This window comes from Dipodomys merriami, unplaced genomic scaffold (genome assembly GCF_024711535.1).
Source record: "Dipodomys merriami isolate MVZ:Mamm:240054 unplaced genomic scaffold, mDipMer1.0.p SCAF_19, whole genome shotgun sequence".
NCBI lineage: Eukaryota > Metazoa > Chordata > Mammalia > Rodentia > Heteromyidae > Dipodomys > Dipodomys merriami.
In genome coordinates this window covers 25,917,334-25,936,302 of record NW_027203270.1, presented here as the reverse complement: position 1 = coordinate 25,936,302, position 18,969 = coordinate 25,917,334, and the positions used below count along the sequence as shown (strand labels likewise).

Genomic DNA, 18,969 nt, shown 5'->3' with positions numbered 1-18,969 from the left:
GGAGCTATGGCTACAGGATGGCACCAAAAAAACAAAAACTCTAAAAGCAGGAAGTAAATTGAGGAAAACAGTTAAACTACTCCTTCTACCACACCTTTCACTTAAAGGTATAAGGAGACGTCCACTAGAGTGATCTTCCTCTTCCTTCTCCTCTGAAATGGTAAACATCAACTCATGAATGGGTAGGGTTTAGAGGCTACAGATTAAAACCTCCAGTTGGAGTCCTGGGGCTTGAACTCAAGGCCTGGTGCAGTACCTGAGCTGTTTCTGCTCAAGGCTAGCCTCACGAGCCACAGCTCCACTGATTTCCTGTGTTTTGGTGGTTAATAGGAGAGAAAAGTCTCACAGACTTTCCTGTTCAGGCTGGCTTTTTCGAACTGTGATCCTCAGCTCTTTCAGCCTGCTGAGTAGCTAAGGTTACAGGCTTGAGCCACCGGCACTTGGTTTTCCCTTTTTAATTTCTCCTGGTCTGACCCTGTTATATTGGAATAATTCCTTGCTAAAACTTCAACCTTGAGACTTTCCTTGTGAGATACCCTGAAATGCTTTTCAAGAGTGGGTCTGTGATTTTGTGTGTTCACTGGGAAGCGGATGGAAGAAAGCCCGCATTCATCCTCCTTGACTCTACTGAACCCACTCACCCTTCTTGCTCTCCGTTGCCCGGGTAAACAGGCACAGGGATGCTGCTCGGTGCAGACAGCATACAAAGAAGCCACGAGGAGCGGGATGTCAGTGGCTCATGCCTGTAATCCTAGCTACTCAGGAGGCTGTGATCTAAGGACCCCGGTTCGAGGCCAGCCCGGGCAGAAAAGTCTATGAGACTCTTTTCTCCAATTAACCAGTGGTAGTGCGCTAGCCTTGGGCACAAAAGCTTGGGGACAGAGGCCCACAACCGACACCCCTGCCCTCCCCCCCAAAAAAAGAGAAGCCTCAAGAGTTCCCATGAGCCCTGCCCCTGGCACATCCGGGCCCTAATTTCCTCACCTGTGGGGGGGAGGGGCAGAGCTGTTCAGTCACTTCTCAACAACGATTCCCGGCCTGGGAGGGCACGGGGGGGGGGGGGGGCTCTGCGCACGCGGGCCTAAAAGCGAGGGCAACCCTCCGACCACTCTCTCCCCGGACTTAAGCAAAGCCAGGCGTGAATTCTAGCTTGGCCATGAGCTCTTCGGTAGGAAACAAACCTCTCAGCTCTTCAGCCCTTACATCCCGCTCGAAACACGAGCACCTGTCACGGCAGACTTGGTTCAGTTCCCGGAGTCCTCACCGCCAGCGCCGGACCACGAGCCCTCTCGCGAGAGTTCCACGCTGAACGCATGTTGAGACGTTTGGCCTGTGCGGCTTCCCGTCGCTCGGCGTTGCGCTGGGTGAGGTAGTGCTTCCGGGCCGCACCCCGAGTCCCTCCGCGGCGGCGAAAGCGGAACCAAACACCTGAGGTTTCAGTGAGTCGGGGAACCCGCCTGGGCCCAGGAGCTCCCCCTCGGTCCCCTCTTGCAGCTCCTCCGAGACCCCGGTGCAGATTAGCCAGAGGGGATCAGGATCCCAGGTCCCCGACCCCGTGACTCAGGGAGTCCTGGCCGCATCGCCGCTGCCAGCGCTTTGGTTTATTTCAGTGACGTCACCGCGCCGTCCGCGGGCTCCCGCCCCTGGCCCTCATCCGGGTCCCCGGGTCCGTCCTGGGTCTCGTCCCTGCTCCTGGGTGCCAGGCCCCATGCAGGGCCTTTGCTGCAGGCCCGAGCCGTCACTCCCGTGTCTCCCTGCCTGTTCGCAGGCCTCGTCGCCATGGCCGTATTCAGATCGGGGCTCCTGGTGCTGACGACGCCTCTGGCCTCCTTGGCTCCCCGCCTGGCTCCCATCTTGACCTCGGCGGCCCGCTTCGTGAATCACACACTCTATGTACACCTGCAGCCGGGCATGAGCCTGGAGAGTCCGGCCCAGCCCCTGTCCAGCCCGGTGCAGGTCACCTTTGAGGTTCTGGATTTCATCGCGCACCTGTATGCAGGCGCCAGCCTACACAGGCACCTGGACGTGAGAATCCTGCTGACTAATATCCTACCCAAGACCACCTTTCTGATGCCCGCTTCCGTGCAGAATCTGTCCCACCCGCCAGAAGTAGTGCTGACAGATTTCCAGACCCTGGACGGAAGCCAATACAATCCTGTTAAGCAGCAGCTAGAGCGCTATGCCACCAGTTGTTACAGCTGTTGTCCACAACTGTCTTCAGTGCTGCTCTACCCCGATTATGGGACTCAGGAGCTGCCTGTGGAGTCCTTGAATGCCCCCTTACATTCTGCTATCAGACCAATTTCTCCCATACCCAGATCTCAAAAGCAGCCTGTGCGTTGCTACCGACGTGGGGCTGTGGGTGGCACGTTTGACCGTCTGCACAATGCCCACAAGGTGTTGCTCAGTGTTGCGTGTGTCCTGGCCCAGGAAGTGCTTGTGGTGGGAGTGGCAGACCGAGATCTGTTGAAGAGTGAGTGAATGGGACTCTGGATTAGGGCAGTCAAAGACTTCCCCGACATTCTCTTAGCAATCTCCCTAATGCTAAGATCATGGAAGGGTGGGGCCATTCATGACTTCCTACTCTTTCCAGCTGTCTCAGTGCCTGACACTCAATTGGTGCTATGGAAATTTTGTTGAGTAAATTTAGTTTCCTTAGCACATGGCCCACTCACCTACACTGAGGTCATTCAGAATTCCCTAAATGTGGAACCAAAGAATCTGCACTTTACCGTTCTCCAGGTGATCAGCTGAAGTGTGACACACTGGGAATAAATGGTACAGATGCCATAGACCATACTCAAGGATAGTGTGGTTTTGGAATTCTCCGCCTAACTCTGATGTCCACTGGCACTGCTAGTTCTCAAGTAATTCCTTCCTCCCTCCCTCCGTCTGTCTCTTTTCTTCCTTCCTTCCTTCCTTCCTTCCTTCCTTCCTTCCTTCCTTCCTTCCCTCCCTCCCTCTTTCTTTCTTTCTTTCTTTCTTTCTTTCTTTCTTTCTTTCTTTCTTTCTTTCTTTCTTTCTTTCTTTCTTTCTTTCTTTCTTTCGCCAGTCCTGGGGCTTGAACTCAGGGTAGGCTTCTTTTGCTCAAAGCTACCATTCTACCACTTGAGCCATAGCACCACTTTTGGCTTTTTCTGTGTATGTGGTACTGAGGAATCGAACCCAGGGTTTCATGCATGCTAGGCAAGCACTCTACCACTAAGCCACATTCCCAGCCCTCGAGTAATTCCTTGGTGGCACAAGACATGCTTGTCTTGTCTCCTCTTCAGTCCTCCCCTCCCTCCTCATGACAGACTCGCCTATTTTGACCTTTTCTTCTTGTTATCCCCCTCTGGAGATACACAGTACTTAGGGACGTGCTTCTCCAAAGTGGTCCAAATGTCCTCCCTAGAAAAAGATCTCATTGTTTTTCTGGGCTTCCCCAGGTAAATTGCTCCCTGAGCTGCTCCAACCTTATGCAGAACGCGTGGACCATCTGAGTGAGTTCCTGGTGGACGTGAAGCCCTCCTTGACTTTTGATATCGTCCCCTTGCTGGACCCCTATGGGCCAGCTGGCTCTGACCCCTCCCTGGAGTTCCTGGTGGTCAGCGAGGAGACTTATCGCGGGGGGATGGCCGTCAACCGCTTCCGCCTTGAGAATGTAAGCCCTGAGAGAAATTGGCAGAGGGAGTGGATGGGAAGGGGGGGAGCCACTGTGGGTGGCTGTTGGAAGTATCAGTGCCCCAGAAGAGAGAAGGAGGGTTCAGGGTGAGGGGAGGAAGCCAGACGACTTGGTTCCCAGTTTGCCCACTGAGTTGGAAATGACACCTGGGATAGGCAGGGAAGGATAGGAGTCCAGGTCTGTCCTTCTTCCTCTTTTTTTTTTTTTTTTTCTTTTTGGGTCCGGTCGTGGGGCCTGAGCTCTGGGCCTGGGCGCTGTCCCTCAGCTCTTCAGCTCAAGGCTAGCACTCTACCACTTGAGCCACAGCGCCACTTCCGGCTTTTTTCTTTTTGGTTATGTGGTACTGAGGAATCGAACCCAGGGCCTCATGCATGCAAGGCAAGCACTCTACCACTGAGCCACCTTCCCAGCCCCCTTCTTCCTCTTTTCACTCTTCCTCTTTACCTCAGCACCTGGAAGAGCTTGCCTTATATCAGATCCAGCTGCTGAAGGACCAGAACCACAAGGAAAATGAAGAGGATAAAATCAGCTCCTCCAGCTTCCGCCATCGAATCTTGGGAAATTTGCTTCGGCCTCCATTTGTAAGCTTTCCCTTCCTTCTGTCCCTCCCCACTCCTTGGGTGTGCCAGAAATGTAGAGTACAAACTAAGGGGTTCATCTACAGGAATGAGCTTGAGGGACTCAATAACTGTGGGGTTCCCATTCTTCTATCCCCAGAAGAGACCAGAGCTCCCCTCAGGTCTCTACGTGCTCGGGCTGACTGGCATCAGTGGCTCTGGGAAGAGCTCAATAGCTCAGCGGCTGAAGGGTCTGGGGGCATTTATCATCGACAGTGACCAGCTGGGTCATCGGGCCTATGCTCCAGGTGGCCTTGCCTATCAGCCTGTGGTGGAGGCCTTTGGAACCGGTAATAACCAGAGGGTTGGAGTTGCTTTGAAGTGAGGAGATTGCCTGGCCTCTTTGCTCAGTCCATCTTCTCTGTCACCCAGATATTCTCCATCAAGATGGCCTCATCAACAGGAAAATCCTGGGCAGCCGGGTATTTGGGAACAAGGTAAACACACACTTCTCCAAGGGCTCCTCAGCCACCTACTAGAGTCATTGTTTGGGATCTGGTGACCCTCTCTAGTTTGGCCCCAAATGCCAATTTCTGCTCATATTTTCTCCACTCTCACCTCCTGGGCTGGCTCCATCTCTCAGCGAAGGTAACCTCTGCCTACTCCCTTCCCAGAAACAGATGAAGATGCTCACAGACATTGTGTGGCCAGTTATCGAAAAGCTGGCTCGAGAGGACATGGAGATAGCTGTGGCTGAGGGTGAGTGGGAGGGCTGGTGGGTGCACTTAAGCAGATTCTCCCCCTGGGAGCTACCCTTTCCTGGGCCAGAACATCCACTTTCCTGGGGACTGTTTTGTGGGCTTCCTTTGGTTTTGGCAGTACCAGGGTTTGAAGTTAGGGCCTATTCTTGCTAAGTAAGCACTTGAAATATTTCCCCAGCCCTTGTGGGCTTTTTGCCTGATAGTAGGTATCAGAAGGCCGGGCGCTGGTGGCTCACGCCTGTAATCCTAGCTACTCAGGAGGCTGAGATCTGAGGATCGCGTTTCAAAGCCAGCCCGGGCAGGAGAGACCATGAGACTCCTATCTCCAATAAACCACCAGAAAACCGGAAGTGGCGCTGTAGCTCAAGTGGTAGAGTGCTCGCCTTGAGCTGAAGAGCTGAGGGACAGCGCCCAGGCCCAGACCCATGACCGACAAAAAAAAAAAAAGTAGGTATCAGAGTGCTACCGGCACTGACTGGGGTCTCCCTACAGGAAAGAATGTGTGTGTGATTGATGCTGCCATACTGCTTGAAGCCGGCTGGCAGAACATGGTACATGAGGTGTGGACCGTTGTCATCCCTGAGACTGAGGTATCTGGACCCTACCCTACCCCATCCCTACTGCAGATGGCATCCTGCTCTGATCCAGTGAGCTGAGCTGGGTCCTATGCCCTGCCCAGGCTGTACGACGTATCGTGGAGAGGGATGGCCTGAGTGAAGCTGCTGCTCAAAGCCGGCTGCAGAACCAGATGAGTGGGCAGCAGCTAGTGGAACAGAGCCACGTAGTGCTAAGCACCTTGTGGGAGCCGCATATTACTCAGCGCCAGGTTGGTGTCCAGGGAAAGGCTGGGTTGTAGAGAGGGAATGTCCAGTCCTTCCTTCAAATGACCCTGTCCTTCCTTCAAATGTTTTGGATTGTCCAAAGGTGGAAAAAGCCTGGAATCTCCTGCAGAAGCGCATCACCAAGACTGAGGCCCAGGCCTGACAATAACTTCTCATGGGGCCAGTCTGGAGCTTGGAGCTGATAGATCCAGTGGTGAGAGGAATAGGCACTTGGATGCTCACACTGTCTCAGGCTTAGAGGGGCTTTGGGCTAAGCTATGCAGGACGTAGCTGGGCCTAGTAAATATAAGATGCCTCTCTAACATGCTGGCATTTGACCAACAGTAAGGATGTGGATCACAGGGGGAGCCTGTCTGGGGTCCCATCCCCATTCATGCCTATGGAGGGTTTGATATTCATCACTGACTTCGGTCAGAACAAACACTGGCGCTTATAACAGTATTAAAGGTGAATGTTTCCATGTGCTACTTGTTTGGTCTGCTTCCTGCTCCTATGCCACTAGGAATCTTTGGATCTTTATACCACAAGTTCAGAGCTCAGGCCAAAACCAGAAGCCATGAGTTCTGTGTTTAAGTGCATGGCCTTCGAAGCTAACCAGATTGGTGTTGGCCTGGGCTCTACCTACCATTGTCTACCTGTGTGCTTTTGAAATAGGCTTTCTGGACACTTGGGTTTCTTTATCTATAAATCTAAATAACTTAACGGGCCTTATGACATGGGTTATGACATGGGTTAATTTCACAAGTGCTCTGCTAAATAGTGGCTGGGATGTTGGAAAATCAATGCTAGGGATGACGGCTCGGCCCTTGGAGAGTTTGTGGTCTGGTAGGGTCAGATGTGATAGGGGAACTCTCTGCCCAGTTCCTGATATACTGATTAGGACTAGGGGCCTGGTGAGCTGTGCGCATGCGCAGAGTCTGCAATAATATTTACACAGTGTCTTTCTGTGTGCGGTGCTGGACATGAAAGGCAGGTTCCTGCTTGTGCTACGCTAGGGCTCTACCTCTGAGCTGAACACTCCCAGACCCGAAGGCAAACCATTTGAAGGGATCACGTTTCACAGAAGGTGCCGCCTATCTCCTCCGCCATTCTAGAGACTAAGGTGGTAGGGAAGGGCCGGGACCAGCGAGAGCAGCTCTTTGACGTTGCAGCTGTCAGCGTTAGGAACAACGCCAGCCAGAGATACCTCCTACCGGCGTTTAAAGTCCCGGCTGCGCTTGCGCGGCACTCCGCCCCACCTCCCTTCGCCAGCGGGGATTGGTGGGCTTGGGTCACGTGGACGCGCCTCGCTGCTTCCTCGCCGCAGGGGACCCGCCTGCTGGCTCGTTTCCGGTTCGGTAAGTCCAAGATGACCGAACCCGGCGCTTCTCCGGAGGACCCCTGGGTTAAGGCAAGCCCGGCGCGGGGAGGGCGAGGGGGCTGGTGCGCGTCGGGGCTCAGGACTATAAAGGGCTTCCCTCCCCTCCCTGCAGTCTCTCCCTTGCTCTCCCGACCCCGGGGCTGCAGGGAAGGGAGCTCCCGTCCGGCGTGGGAAGGTGGAGAGACCAACGAGCATGCGTGCCCAAATGTGAGGGGGGCTGGCTAGGTGGAATGGGGCGGCTCTCCTGGAGCCTTCCTAGGCTTGGCTTTGGGGGGAACCACTCAGCGATCCCTGCACCCCGGAGATGTGTGTTCAGGTACGCGTGCGCCCTACACTAGAGGCCAAGGCCTGACGAGCCTCCCTTGCTTGGTGTCGCAGGTGGAGTATGCCTATAGTGACAACAGTCTGGACCCTGGTGAGTGCCTCCCCCACGGCCTTCAGTTCTGGAATAACACTTCCTTTTCTGCTCTATAGATTCTTGTACCCTTGCCAGCCACACCTGAGCACAGTCCACTGTCCCTGAGCCAAGGTCCTGTCCTGAGAAGTGAGGGAGGACTAGAGGATGGGCAGGAAGCAACCCAGGGTGGCACTTGGTTGTCTGCTCTGTAAGGAAAGTGATGGGAATAGGGACAGCCGGTCACTCTCTCGTTGAACCCAGATGCCCCTTGGTGAGCCAAAGGGTGAAAGTGCGAGCCTGTGGAGCAGTGTAGACCCTGGGGACAAGAGAAAGGCAGCGAGGTGTGGTAGGAAGGAGGGAAGAAGGCGGCCTAGAATGGCTGGCTTTGGGGCTGAAGGGAGAGGTTAGCATTTGAGGAAGCCATTGTGCTCACAAGGTGTCTTGAGGCTTGGCAGTGTTCCCCACCTCTTAGTGATTGGGGCCTCTCTTTTCCAGGGCTTTTTGTAGAAAGCACCCGCAAAGGGAGTGTAGTGTCCAGAGCTAATAGCATCGGTTCCACCAGTGCCTCTTCTGTCCCCAACACAGGTAGGCAGCAAACACCCCCTCCTACCTGGGAGGATCATCTTAGTATCCTCCCTAGACAGGGATGCTCCAGCTGCCTCCTTACGGTTGCTGGAAAAGGAGTGCCACAGTCTCACCAACTTCTGCCTCATCTTGGATATTAGGCTTTCCTGTCCATCTGCCATTTCCTGGTACCAGGGTCTTCTTAGCTAGGGAAAGGTGGGCCCAAAAGATGACCTCTGTCCCCTAACTCTTGAGTATAGATGACGAGGACAGTGATTACCATCAGGAGTCCTACAAGGAGTCCTACAAAGACCGCCGGCGGCTAGCTCACACTCAGGCTGAGCAGAAGAGGAGGGATGCCATCAAGGTGACTGGAGGCCTAGGCCTCAACCAACAAGGGAGGGTCCTGCATGTTTCTCATTCACCCCGTCTGGATCTCTTAGAAATTCCCAAACAGCCTTGGGGCAAGCTAAGCCAGTCCTTGAGAACAAGTCTCTTAACCTTCCACCCTTTTGAGTTTGTGAGCATGCAAATGGAGGAAAAGCTTGTGCTACCTTGCCTTAATCCCTCAGGATAAAGGAATTCATTTCTCATATCTCCACAGAGAGGCTATGATGACCTTCAGACTATTGTCCCTACCTGCCAGCAGCAGGACTTCTCTATTGGATCCCAAAAGCTGAGCAAAGCCATCGTTCTACAGAAGAGTATGGCCAGGGGATGTGGGGAGAGGGGGAACAGGGCTGTGGAGCTGGTCTGGCCCTGTGAGGGTGGCTGTAATGGGAAACTTGGGTATTGAGGGACAGGCAACAAAATCAGCCTTGAGACTTCCTTTATACCTATTCCCTCTGTCTACCTCTACCCTAGCCATTGACTACATCCAGTTTTTGCACAAGGAGAAGAAAAAGCAGGAAGAGGAAGTGTCCACACTACGCAAGGATGTCACAGCTCTAAAGATAATGAAAGTGTAAGAGGGGGAATTAGAGCTTCTGATGAGACTGAGGCCAGCTTCAGTGCACACCTTCCTTTATTCAAAGGCCATATCAGATACTTTGTGTGCATTATCCTCTCATTCCCTGAGTTGACCACTGAGAGGTCCCTTACCCATAGCACTCAGGAAATAAGTGCCTAGATTAATGCTGGGAAGGCTCGAATGAGTCACCATTTCAGTATCTAACTGATGTTGAATACATCCCCGAAACTCTCTGGGAATCCCTTTTGTGTGGAGGGGGGATACAGGGTCACCCCTCCTTTTTTCTTGAGCTAGTTGAGCTGCTACAGCACCTGAAAGCCTGCATGCTTTCAGGAACTATGAGCAGATTGTGAAGGCACATCAGGACAACGTCCACGAGGGGGAGGACCAGATCTCTGACCAGGTCAAGTTCAACGTGTTTCAAGGGATCATGGATTCCCTATTCGAGTCCTTCAATGCCTCCATCTCCGTGGCCAGCTTCCAGGAGCTGTCAGCCTGTGTCTTCAGCTGGATTGAGGAGCACTGTAAGCCTCAGGTATGGGGCAGCACTGGTCATAGGGTCTTATCTTGCCACCTTCAGGCAGTGGTGTAAGCTATTTGTTCAGAAAAGCAAAGTATCTGCTGTTACATTTCTCTAGAGTATATATAACTTTCAGCATTGTTTCCTTCCTTGATTTTCAAGTTAAGGTCTCATCTGGCACGTATGCTGTGAATACACAATGCCAGGCCTAGTGCTCAACTTGAGTCCAGGCTATTGCTCCCTCATTAGCCACTCCTCTGCCCCTCTGTGTGGAAATCTCAACTACCACCAGTAGTTACTTCAGGTTTTTGGAAACTTGTAGATCCTAGGGGCAACATCTAGTTCAAGCTTGGGCAATAGTTATGTGGAAGGAGAGGAAATACTTGTGAAGGGTAAAAGGTGTTATTTGTCCTCAGGTCTTTTATTTTTCTTTTTTTGTGCTGGTGCTGGTGCTTGATCTCAGGGCCAGGGCTGCCCATGAGCTGTTTTGCTGAATGCTAGCACTCTACTATTTGAGCCACAATTGAACTTCTGGCTTTTTAGGTGGTTAATTGGAGATAAAGTCTCACATACTGGTTTTGAACCATACTTCTTGGATCTCAGCCTTTTTTTTTTTTTTTTTTTGGGTCCGGTCGTGGGGCCTGAACTCTGGGCCTGGGCACTGTCCCTCAGCTCTTCAGCTTAAGGCTAGTGCTCTACCACTTGAGCCACAGTGCCACTTCCGGCTTTTTTCTTTTTGCTTATGTGGTGCTGAGGAATCGAACCCAGGTCCTTGAGCATGCAAGGCAAGCGCTCTACCACTGAGCCACCTTCCCAGCCCCTGGATCTCAGCCTCTTAAGTAGTTAGGATTACAGGTGTGAGTGAGCCACTGGCACTGGCCTTGTCCTCAGGTCTTATTACTTACTTTTAATGGAGAGATGTGTTAATAGTACTGCACTGTCTTCAGCTGCTTTTATTCAGGCTTGAACTTTTAACTGAGATGCCACTTTAATTCTTATATATGACAACACTAGTACCCACTACCCAAATTCTACCAGTAACATGTTGTATTTCCTTTGTTACATAGTTTCTTACCTTTCTTCCAAGGGCATATCAAAGTAAACTGTATATAGAGGCAAGTATCAGTGGCTTATGCCAATAATCCTAACTACTCAGGAGGTTGAAATCTGAATATAGTGGTTTGAAACCAGCCTGGGTAGAAAAGTCTGTCACTCTTTATCTCCAGTTAATCACCAAAAAGGGGTAAATGGTAGAGTGCCAACCTTGGGTGAAAAGCCAAGCAAGAGCACAGGGCCCAAGTATAAGCAAACAAAAACAAAACAAAGTAAAAATAGATGGTCAGTATATCCTGGGACTCCCCCCCCCCTTTTTTTTTTGGTCGGTCATTAATGCTCTACCACTTGAGCCAGAGTACCACTTTTGGTTTTCTGGTGGTTAATTGAATAGTCTCATGGACTTTCCTGCCTGGGCTGGCTTTGAACTGTGATCCTCAGATCTTAGCCTCCTGAGTAGCTAGGATTACAGGCGTGAGCCACGGGCACGCCTTTTCTTTTTGAGAGGGGTAGGGGAGAGGTGGGGGGGAAGAGAAAGAACCTAACTTCAAACTTGAGTCCTTCAACCTCAGCCTCTCCAGTGCTAGGATTACAGATGTGTGCCATCACATCCAGCTTTTTTTTTTTTTTTTGGGGGGGGAGGGGAGGTGTCTTTTTTATTGCTGTTGGTGGTGGTTGTGGGGCTTAAACTCAGGGCCTGGACAGTATCTCTGAACTTCTTCATTCAAGGCTAGCACTCAGTGCTACTTTTGGTTTTCTGGTGGTTAACTGGAAATAAGAGTCTCATGGATTTTCCAGCCAGGGCTGTCTTTGAACCATGATCTTCAGATCTCAGCCTCTTGAGTAGATAGGATTACAGGTATGAGCCACTGGCGCCCTGTGGGGCTTCAATTTTTAATACTTCCCCCCCCCCACTCAGTCATGTGGCTTGAACTCAGGACCTGGGCACTATCCCTAAGCAATTTTTGCTCAAAGCTAGTGCTCTACACCAAGCCACAGCTCCACTTCTGTTTTTTCTGGTTAATTAAGAGTTGAGTCTCACGGACTTCCCTGCCTGGGCTGGTTTTGAACCATGATTCTCAGATCTCAGTCTCCTGAGATTACAGGTGTGAGCCACCAGCAGCTTAATACTCATGTGAAAAGAACATGGGTGTTCGGCATGGGTGGTCTAGGTAGACAAAAGCTACTCTGTGTGATCACCTGAGTGTTGTCTTTTCTTGCTGCCCCCACCAGACCCTACGAGAGATTGTGATTGGGGTGCTGCATCAGTTGAAAAACCAACTTTACTGATGGCTCCTGGAAACCTGCTAAGCAGCCAACAAGAGGCCTTTGAGTCTACTATTTGGCCATGGGACTGCTGGGCCTCCAAAGGGACTGCAACACCTTACACCGGTTGGCTGGTTTCTACTTGGTGTTTGGTTTTCCTAGCTCTACTTTATCTTTAGTGGGGCTAGAGTGTTTATTTTGTGAAAGTTCCTGATTAATTTATTATATTGACCATAAAGTCAAATCTACCCAGTCTTCCCTCTCCTGGTAGAATTCCTTAGGACAGGAATTTGTTCTGAGTACTTTTGAGAGTTCCTGGCCTTTCTGCCCTCAGATTTCTGCTCGTGATCCACATATATTTAGAAGCTGTTGGCCTCTGTCTTGGTGTCTTGGGCAATATTTGGCTCAAGTGTAGACATTTTGGCTGTAGTTGAGTGGCGGAGGAGGGAAAGGAAACAGTCCCACTGCCATGAGGGTGAAAGGCCACCTTGTGTCTGACTAGAACTGCCTACTCAGTCCTTCTGTGGCACTTTGGTCCGCTCTGCTACGGGCACCGGGAGAAGCAGCCTCCCTGTCTACCCTGAACTCTCGTTCCTACAGGCAGTGGCACAACATGGCAAAGGCAGGCATGATACAGCACTACATATTTGAAATTTTTTATTTTCTTAAATACTAACAATGCAGTTTTGCCACATTTACAATTTTGGAAAATTAAACAAGGAAGCCTCAACATCACCTCAACTTTTCTGTCCAGTGTGTCTGGGTCTCTACCATCTGCCAGTGTTGCCCACATTTCTCCCAGAACTTGGGGTGAGGCAAAAGGGTATAGAAGACACTTGGGTCTTCTGGGATTAGTCCTGGGTGATGCTTTGGGCTCCTCAAGTACTGAGATTTAGTAGCAGCTTTACCTTTGTTTCCCAAGCTCCCTGTTGCCTTCCTCAGGTTTGATATCTGGGAGGTTTGAATATCCAGAGGAAATTAAATATTTTTATATGAAATTATATCACAATAAATATTGCCAAATGCTTTCCTTTAGCATGTTACAAGTCTTTGTGTTAAGCTCAAGCCACTGCAATGTGGACAACAAAATGGGCATGACCATCCATCTCTTCCTGTCTCCTAGCACTGAGCTACCACAGCTACCACTCATACTCTGGCTACTCCTTTCTCTTCAGTGCTATGCTCAGAGAACGGCAGGAGCAACAAAAACAACACGAAGGCCAGCCTGGGAATCTCTTCGTTCCAATCCCTAGTTCCCTCAGGGGTCTGGGAGCTTGACTTTACAATCTTCATCTGTCTCTATCCCAACTTCCTCCTGTGTGACAAGGAGAGAAGTAAATGAGACACACTTGGGCAAAGACCCCAGGGGAGCAAAGGAGAGTGTACTTACAAAGAACTGCTTCTTGCTCTTGGAGTAGCCTTCAAGGATTGCATCACACATCTCTGTTGCCTGTTAAGAAAACAAAGCCACAGGGCTGGGAAGGTGATTCAGTGGTAGAGCACTTGCCTTGCATGCATGAGGCCCTGGGTTCGATTCCTCAGCACCACATAAGCAAAAAGAAAAAAGCTGGAAGTGGTGCTGTGGCTCAAGTGGTAGAGCGCTAGCCTTGAGCTGAAGAGCTGAGGGACAGCACCCAGGCTGAGTTCAGGCCCCACGACCAGACCCCCCCCCCAAAAAAAACCCCAAACAAACAAAAAAGAAACAAAGTCACCCCTTTTCAGATGGGCAGTACTGGGCACTGCCTATTGGATCATGCTATTGGGCAGTAGTTTCTCCAAGGCTGTCATTTCCCCAGAGTGCAACCAGTGCCTCCCTGGAGCTCCCACTCACCATCCTCTTCCGCTTCCTCCATTCCTTGCAGTATTGCTGCCTTTCTCTGTATACCTAGAAGGGAGAAACAGTTCCTCCAAGTCCTGCAAGCCCACAGCAGTGTGAATATACACATACATAGTTTCATGTTCATTCCAGACCTGCACAGCAGCCTCCACTCTTCCAGCCTCCTTCCCACCTTACCTGCTCCTTCTCTTCTGGAGTGACATGGTTAGTAGCTGCTTTGATGTTCTTCAATCTCTCTGTGTAGCCAGCACATTCCTTCTTTAACTCCTGGATCTCTTTCTGCATCTCCGGAGTGGTCAGGCTATGAGTTAGTTCCTTCAGCTCTGAAACCACATTCTTTGGGGTCACTTGCTATCCTTGAGGAAGGAAGGGATTCTATCTTTCCCAACAGGTGCTCCCTGAAGTAGGAAACAGACTTCCACCTTGCTCTGGGATCTCTCCAAATTGGGATCTCCCCCCCCCCCACCCCCCAACCTGGAAATACTCAAGAAAATAAGGCTTACAGAATGATCAGTTCATTCTACTTTTCTTTCTTCCCCATCTACAATAAGTGTTAGGGTAAAAGGTTGAGCAGGGAGATATGTAATTCATTAAAGAAGCAGGAAAAGGGAAACATGGGGACAGCGTGTGCTGATGTTCATCTTACCCATTCGTACACAAAGCTATTTACTAATGGCATTTTTCACTTAGTGCAGTGCCTCAGGCAGCCCAAAGCACTCTGAGCTGCAACAAGACCCTACAGCTAATGAGCCATTCACTTAGCAATTCTGGAGGTCTAGACCAAATCTAACCCCATGGACACTTTGGAGGGGCTCCCCAGTTTCCTACCAGTTTCCATGTGTCGACAGCTCTGCTGCAAGCTCTGCACCTTAGCAGTGAGGGCCACAATTTTGGCATCGAGGCCATGGAGGTCAGCATCATTCACCACATCAAACTGGTCCTGCCAGAGATGAGGGGAAATAGAAATGAGAGTGTGAGGCAGACTCAGTACTCTAAACCCTGCAAAGTGCTACGTGTGTATGTGTGTGTGTTTGTGTGCGCATGTGCACATGCGTGCGCTTGTGCTGGTCCTAGGGTTTGAACCCAAGGCCTGGGTGCTGTCCTTGAGATTTTTTTTACTGGTGCTCTACTTCTTGAGCCACTTCTGGCTTTTGGTGGTTAACTTGAGGTAAGAGTCTCATGAAGTTTCCTGCCCAGGCTAGCTTTGAACTGTGATCCTCAGATCTCAGCCTTCTGAGTAGCTAGGATTACAGGCATGAGCCACAGGTGCCCTGTGCAAAGTGCTACTTTTTAGAAATTATTTTTGTTTGAGACAGTGTCTGTGTTGCCCAGGTTAGACTTGCACTCATGATCCTCCTGCCTTAGCTTCCTGAATGCTGGGATTAGAGGCATGAGTCCCCACACCTGGCTGAAAAAGTACTCTTGAGAAATCATTCAGTTCAATTCTAGTCCCCAAAAGGAAGAAAAGTTGAAACCTAAAGCCTGTCCTCAAGAGTATCCAGGTTGGCAAGATACTGACTAGGACAGAAATTAGTGATAAAAATCTCTCATGGGCTGATGGAGTCAAATAACATTTTCCTCAAGGTGAGGAATCTAGATCATGGTATAGGCAATAGGAAGAATAGTAAAAGGAAAAACCTGGCAGGTAAAGAGGTCTACATAGGTGGACCTATGTAGAGGGAACTACATAGGTGAGGGATTCCAGGGAAAGTCTAAAAATTAGCTTCTGTAAAAAGACCATTAGAGATCACTGAGCATCATATCAGCCAGTGATAGAGGAAGGAGCAGGTTAGGAAGGATGGGAATACCAGCTTGGCAATTTGGACTGTTCTCTTAGGCATGGTGAACCTTTGAAACAGGGACCAGAAAATATCCCAGAAACAAAATTCTGCATGTCTTTGATAATAAAAATTTACAGTATGCCCATTATTTACAATAGTCTATATCTTCTTTTGCTCTGCCTACAGACTTGAGTAGTGACAAAGACGTAGGTCCCACAAAATCTAAAAACAGTGAGGCCCTATACTGGAAGTTTGCTAACCCTTCCTTAGGGAGATTTTCAATAGGTAGTAATACAATGAAATATTTATAGAAAAAATTAGCCTTGGAGGAGGTTTGATTCATTTAAACAAAATGCTTCTCGGGCTCTACATACTGTGAGGGTGCTGTATAAATGAGAAATGGCGGGGGGGCGGGCTGGGAAGGTGGCTCAGCGGTAGAGCACTTGCCTTGCATGCCTGAGGCCCTGGGTTCGATTCCTCAGCACCACATAAGCAAAAAGAAAAAAGCTGGAAGTGGTGCTGTGGCTCAAGTGGTAGAGTGCTAGCCTTGAGCTGAAGAGCTGAGGGACAGCACCCAGGCAGAGTTCAGGCCCCTCGACCGGACTCCCCCAAAAAAAACAAAAAAAAGAAAATGAGAAATAGGGCCAACCCTAGAGGAACTTTAGACAGCACACCTCAACAAAGTTTAGAGCCTGAGAACGAAGCAGTTAGAGCACTAAGGAAAGGCTTCTGAGGAACTTGATATGTGAGTAAAATCATAAAGCATAAGTAAGAGCTGGTCAGTCAAAAGGAACTACAAATCTAGGCAGGAAGAAAATAAGTGTAAAACACATTTGAATTGTCTAGTATTGATGGGTGGAGAAATAAGGGCAGGTAACACTGGCTAGGGCATATCTCTAGCTGCCGTGTTACCATTTGGGAGGGTACATGGCCAGATTTGCATTTAGATAGATCATTCTGCTGGAAAGCTCAAGGCACACCTTCAAGGGAATGAGATCAAGGCCACTGCAATGCTGACAGAGCAGTGAGGAGATAGATTCAAGAAGGGAAAAATCCAGTTGGGTGAGATGGCACATACCTCAGCATTTTGGAAGCTAAGACAAGAGGAGGACAGAGTGAGACCACGTGTCACAAACACAGTTGGGCGCTGGTGCCTAATCCTAGCTACTTACTCAGGAGGCTGAGATCTGAAGATCACGGTTTGAAGGCAGCTCAGGCAAGCTCTTATCTCCAGTTAACCACCAAAAAGACAGAAATGGACCTGTGGCTCAAGTGGCACAGTGCTAGTCTCGAGCAACAAAAGTTCAGGGACAGTGCCCAGACCCTGAGTTCAAACACCAGGACAAAATAAAACACACACACACACACACACACACTCTCTCTCTCTCTCAGGGACAGTGCCTAAGCCCTGAGTTCAAGCCCCTGGACTGGCAAAACAAACAAAATCAGCTAGGGCTGGGAAGGTGGCTCAGTGGTAGAGCGCTTGCCTTGCATGCCTGAGGCCCTGGGTTCGATTCCTCAGCACCACATAAGCAAAAAGAAAAAAGCCGGAAGTGACGCTGTGGCTCAAGTGGTAGAGCACTAGCCTTGAGCTGAAGAGCTGAGGGACAGTGCCCAGGCTGAGTTCAGGCCCCACGACCGGACCCAAAAAAAAAAAAAGAAAATCATCTATATTTGAGCCCTGTTCAGACTTGAAAAAATTATTTCCAAGTTTCTGGTTTGGGTGAAGAATGATTCCATTAACCATGAGGAATGCTGGAGATAAACCAAACTTATTTGGGGTGGAGGTGAGGGAAGGGGAGACATTCAACTCTGATGATATTCAGATATTGATGTCTGAGAGACTTGAGGTGGAAATCTGGCTGAAGAGTCCAAAGTTGATGCGTTGGCTTAGGGAGGAAGATGAAGGAAACTCCTTAGAGAGAGGATAGGGTCAGCCTGTCTGGATAATGGGAAATAAGAGTTTCCAATCAGAAATGGATCTTGGCAGAAACAATTTAGGATCTTCTATAGTCCACCATAATCCGAAATCAGTTTGAGTCATAGGAAGGGAGTCTCTGAAGCCCTTCTAATGGCATAGATGAATTACTAGGATGCCACCTGTAGTGGGAGTTGATTCAATGTAGGCTCTCGCACAGCTGTTCACTTGCACAGGTTCTCCTCACCTGATCAGCGAAATAGATCTTCTGCTTGCCGTATGACTTCTCTTTGATCTTGCCTTGTTGGGCCAGCTGCTCCAACGCCTTCACCACCACCTGACAAGAGAGGAGGGCGGGGCAATTAGGAGTGTTTGGGTCTGGGCGGGGGGGGGGGGGGCGATTCCCGCCTGTGAAAGGCAAGCAGCGAAAGCTCGAGGGAGCAGAACCTGGGCCTCGTTAGGGGTCCTCACCGTTTTGCCCAGTCCATGTTCCTTCTGCAGGTTCCCGAACATGTCCTGAGCGCTGTAGGGCCGGTTCTGCTCCTGCAGGTACCTCAGGAGGATCCCAGGGGCTGCGGAGGGAGACGAGGCGGGGAAGGGGTGTCACTCAACCATCCCTCGCCCGTCCCCCTCCAGGTCTCGCCAGCGCCGTTACCTCCGGCTGCAGCTTCCGCACGGCCTTTACTCATCGTCTCTCCCGCGCTCGAATTCAGATGACCGGATATGGCGGTTGCTCTAGGAGACGGCTCCTTCCGGAAACGGCGGGGAGGGCCTCGAGCGGTGATTGGCTGGAGGGGAAGCCGGCCGGAAGAACGGCGCGGCCCTTTCCGCACGCCGCGGTCGGTTCGGCCGCCAGCCTCCCGCCTCCCGCCTCGCTTCCCGCTCCCCTAGTTGAGGCTGTGGGGTACGCAGGGCCTTCCAAGCCGAGACCAGTTCCGGCTGCAGCGCGTCACCCGTGCTTTCAGGGCAGTGTTGGCACGGGAATCAACGGCAGTAAGCCTCAAGGTCACCGGGCCTGCTACCCACGGCTGCCCTGAGCTCACTCTTCAGTGTTAACGGAGTTGGGCGTTGAACTCAGAGCGCGGTCCGTAGCGTTTTGGCTCATCTCTAGGGGTTCTATAGGTTGGCTGGGGAGACTCACGGGTTCTTCTGTCTGGGCTGGGATCGAACCGCGGTTCTCCGATCTCCGACTCCTGACTTGTTGGGATGACATGCCTGAGCCACCGGCGCCCATCTCTCCCCGTTTTTTGTTTTTCCATTTGTAAAACCGGACCAATGGGTAAGGAGGGTGATTGTGTAAGCTTCAACGCCACACTCATTTGCCCACTACCAGGCTTCGCACCCAGGAGGCGCTCGATACTTGGGCGTGGAAGGGCAGAGCCGCAGTCTCCCTTTGGCGAAGGCAATCTCAAGCCACACCTGGCAGGTGCTTTCCATCCCTGACCACAGTGGCCAGTGGGACAGAATCTGAAATAGTAT

General features: G+C 50.8%; 3 protein-coding genes across 4 annotated transcripts; 2 read left to right on the top strand and 1 right to left on the bottom strand.

Annotated features, from left to right (window-relative positions):
• Positions 1-1,353: 1,353 nt before the first annotated feature.
• Coasy (Coenzyme A synthase) lies at positions 1,354-6,291 on the top strand. The gene is made up of 10 exons (XM_070027990.1): positions 1,354-1,439; positions 1,769-2,473; positions 3,429-3,643; positions 4,114-4,245; positions 4,382-4,571; positions 4,654-4,718; positions 4,896-4,980; positions 5,475-5,572; positions 5,662-5,808; positions 5,907-6,291. The coding sequence occupies exons 2-10, from the start codon at positions 1,780-1,782 to the stop codon at positions 5,964-5,966; spliced, it is 1,686 nt and encodes a 561-aa protein (XP_069884091.1). The 5' UTR covers positions 1,354-1,439; positions 1,769-1,779; the 3' UTR covers positions 5,967-6,291.
• An 833-nt stretch (positions 6,292-7,124) lies between these two features.
• Mlx (MAX dimerization protein MLX) lies at positions 7,125-12,989 on the top strand. 2 transcript variants are annotated; one of them, XM_070027992.1, is made up of 8 exons: positions 7,125-7,214; positions 7,563-7,599; positions 8,077-8,166; positions 8,406-8,512; positions 8,750-8,849; positions 9,010-9,109; positions 9,449-9,650; positions 11,922-12,989. In XM_070027992.1, exons 1-8 carry the CDS (start codon positions 7,173-7,175, stop codon positions 11,976-11,978), a joined length of 735 nt encoding a protein of 244 aa, XP_069884093.1. In that variant the 5' UTR covers positions 7,125-7,172; the 3' UTR covers positions 11,979-12,989. The 2 variants fall into 2 exon arrangements, with proteins under 2 accessions (XP_069884093.1, XP_069884094.1); XM_070027993.1 differs by lacking the exon at positions 8,077-8,166 and having other exon boundaries at positions 7,126-7,214.
• On the bottom strand, positions 12,985-18,290 carry Psmc3ip (PSMC3 interacting protein). The gene is made up of 8 exons (XM_070027994.1): positions 18,146-18,290; positions 17,962-18,062; positions 17,738-17,827; positions 14,620-14,731; positions 13,969-14,114; positions 13,786-13,839; positions 13,345-13,404; positions 12,985-13,269 (listed from the first exon to the last, which is right to left on the bottom strand). Exons 1-8 carry the CDS (start codon positions 18,177-18,179, stop codon positions 13,213-13,215), a joined length of 654 nt encoding a protein of 217 aa, XP_069884095.1. The 5' UTR covers positions 18,180-18,290; the 3' UTR covers positions 12,985-13,212.
• Positions 18,291-18,969: the final 679 nt, after the last annotated feature.